The sequence below is a fragment of the Artemia franciscana genome, unplaced genomic scaffold (genome assembly GCF_032884065.1).
Source record: "Artemia franciscana unplaced genomic scaffold, ASM3288406v1 Scaffold_2234, whole genome shotgun sequence".
Lineage (NCBI taxonomy): Eukaryota > Metazoa > Arthropoda > Branchiopoda > Anostraca > Artemiidae > Artemia > Artemia franciscana.
The window spans coordinates 31073-34145 of record NW_027063182.1 but is presented as its reverse complement, the minus strand read 5'-3'; the positions used below and the strand labels follow the sequence as shown (position 1 = coordinate 34145).

Genomic DNA, 3073 nt, shown 5'->3' with positions numbered 1-3073 from the left:
TTTTAGTTTTTTTTGTAGTTTTTACCTTTTTTAGTTTTTTTCTTCTTTTGTATTAGTGTGAAATAATTCAGACGTCATATGCGGACAAACATGACGTCACCTGATCCACACACAGACAACTTATTTTTATATATATAGATTTGAAAGTTGCTAAATAAATTAGGGGACAATACGTAAGATGGGAATGCACCAAGGCAAAATAAATGAGTCGTAGAACTTCATAGGGGAAAAAATGCTGAAGCCTCCTCATTACACCAACTCCCTGGGCGATTTTAACGCGTGATCTATTACAATGTTCTTTATAAGATAGATTTTCATCAATAGTTATACCAAGATACCGGAGTGAAGTTACCCTTTGAATTCGAATATATGTAGCCTGATCAATTATAGTTGAAATTCCTTTTGCTTTGTGTCCAAGTCTACTATAAATGATGAATTTCGTTTTGGCGGCATTCAATGACAAAAGATTAGCTTTTAGTCATACAATCAGCTGGGAAAACACGATTTGCAGCTTCTCTTTGACATCATCTTCCGACTTCCTTGCAAGTGTTGATCCAGTATCATCGGCGAAAAGGACATTCAGGCTGTTGGTTTCTGTTGCTGATGGAAGATCATTTATGTATATTCGGAAGAGCAGTGGTCCCAGAATTGAACCCTGAGGAACACCAATATTGGGCAATAAGCATGGATCCGAAGCTGTTTTATTGATAGTTGTTACTTGGGATCGACCTGTTAGGTAAGATGCGATAAAATCGTGCGCTGGTCCTCGTATCCCGCCATGGCTTAATTTAAACAACAATATTTCGTGACAAATCGTGTCAAATGCCTTCTCAAGATCCAAAAAAATACTTGCCGGAATCATTTTTTTTATCAAGACATTCGTGAATAAATTGGACCATTGTCAGGATAGCATCCTGCGTACTATGTCCCTTTCTAAACCCATACTGATTTTTTGAAAAATAATCATTCGAAGTAAGGAAATTATACACTCGATTATAAAAACATCGTTCCATTAATTTAAAAAAGCCTGAAAGAATAGATATCGGTCTGTAATTCGTGCAATCACTCCGGTCAGAGCTTTTATACAGTGGTATCACCTTTGCTTTCTTCAATGAATCCGGAAAAGTTCCTGATCTAAATGACAGATTTATCAAATGACACATTACTTTATTAATACTCGGTAAAACAACTTTCACAATATTCGTTGACGATTCATCAATCCCCGGGGAATTCCCATTTTTCAAAAGCTTACCAATATTGGCAAGCTCTTTCTCTGTTACCGGTGTTAAAAACATAGATTTTACAGAAGGCTTTACAAGGTATGTACGATAATCACATTGACCATAGGGCAGGTTATGTTGGAGCTTGTTGGCTACCGAGTGTCCACTTGACGCGAAATGCAAATTCATGTAATTAGCTATTTCTAGCTCCCTTTCAATTATATGACCATGAGCGTCCTTTATTTCTGATGGTTTAGAAGTTTTTGGTGATCGATTTAAGCATGAATTGATTAGCTCCCAAGTTTTCTTTGGTGACTTACTTACTTCTCTAAAAGAATCAAAATAAAATTTGGTTTTAGCATTACGTATTATTTTTGAAAGTAGATTTTTGAATTTCTTGAATGTTGTTTTATTTTCTTCGCTTGGGAATGATAGCATTTTTTTATAAAGACAGTTTTTTTGTTTTATTGAGGTCAAAAGGGAGGGTGATATCCACGGTTGAATGGGTTGATTATATTTTCCTTTTCGTGTTTTTACTCTGGGGCATGACTCGTCAAAAGCAGCGTTAAATTTTTCGAAGAAATGTGTCATTGCAGAGTTTACGTCTTCAGCATCAAATACACGAGACCAATCGATAATATTCAATTTATCCTTTAAACAGTCCAGATTTTTTTTGTTGATAATCCGGTGTGATATTTCTGGTGCTTTTTTTGTTTGAAGCTGATATTTCACATCGGAAATCAACAAAAAATGATCAGAAAAATCCGTTAAAACAACTTGTGAAGACGAGGCTGGTGTTGTTAAAAATATGTTGTCGATGAGAGTTGCACTAGTGAGGGAAACCCGCGTTGGTATTGTACATGAGGGAATCAGTGATTTTGATGTCATTAGAGAAATAAATTCAGTTGTTTGAGTATTTTCATCATAATTCAGTAAATTTATATTAAAATCCCCCATGACCACAACATCTTTATCGTCTAAAGATGCTAATAAGGATTCCAAAGATTGCAGAAAAAGCGGGATTGGTGCCAACGGAGGCTTATAAACGACACAAATTTGTAATTTCTTGGTTCCGGCGCGACATTCAACAGCCAGAATTTCACACAATTTTTCAACGTCATATTTTTCGAGCTCAGGCAGACGTTTAAAATGCACTCCTTCTTTCAAAAATAACCCGAGGCCACCTTTTCCATGGTTTTTTCTACTTTTTTCAATGAAATTATATCCCAAAATTTTAACATTATGTTTTGTCGCATCACTGATGAATGTTTCACAAACTCCCAAAATATCAATTTGATTTCTTGGCAATAATCTGGTTAGTTCATCAATAGAACTAATTAGTCCCTGTGTGTTTATAAATCCGATTCTCTTCGAATTATCTTCAAGTCTATTTATTTCATCAGGAGAAACATACGAAGATGGTTTTATTTCTGAAAAAGTGTTATTTTCTCTTTGGCCAAAAACATTAAAAGTTTCAGAAAGTAACGAAAGGTTTAGAGGTTTCCCCTTCAAAGCTGCCAGCCTATCGCGTCCCCCCACAACCGCAAACTTAGAATTCATTTAAAAAGAGTCGGAAAGATCCTACCTCGTGCCAGCAAGTCCACGCGACAAGGACCCCGTGCCATTGATGAATCATGAAAAACCTGCCATCCTTCGAGCAAACTTATATTGAGTAGGTATAAATGAACTGAAATAACTGGGGAAAAAATAATGAAGAGAATCTTGAACCAAGTTAGCCTAAGTAACACACGAAAGTAAATAATCAACATCACACAAACACAAAAATGCAAAATATATCAATCAAGAGTGGAGTAGACCTTATATTCTCACACTAGTCGCCTTTAGGGATCTTA

The 3073-nt window shown here is 35.7% G+C and overlaps 1 protein-coding gene across 1 annotated transcript; it reads right to left on the bottom strand.

The window, feature by feature from the left end:
- Positions 1-484: 484 nt before the first annotated feature.
- On the bottom strand, positions 485-2780 carry LOC136042862 (uncharacterized; the record flags this gene model as incomplete). The annotated part of the gene is made up of 2 exons (XM_065727795.1): positions 1087-2780; positions 485-782 (listed from the first exon to the last, which is right to left on the bottom strand). Coding segments are annotated over exons 1-2 (1992 nt in total), but the record flags the coding sequence as incomplete, so codon positions are not given.
- Between the last annotated feature and the right edge of the window lie 293 nt (positions 2781-3073).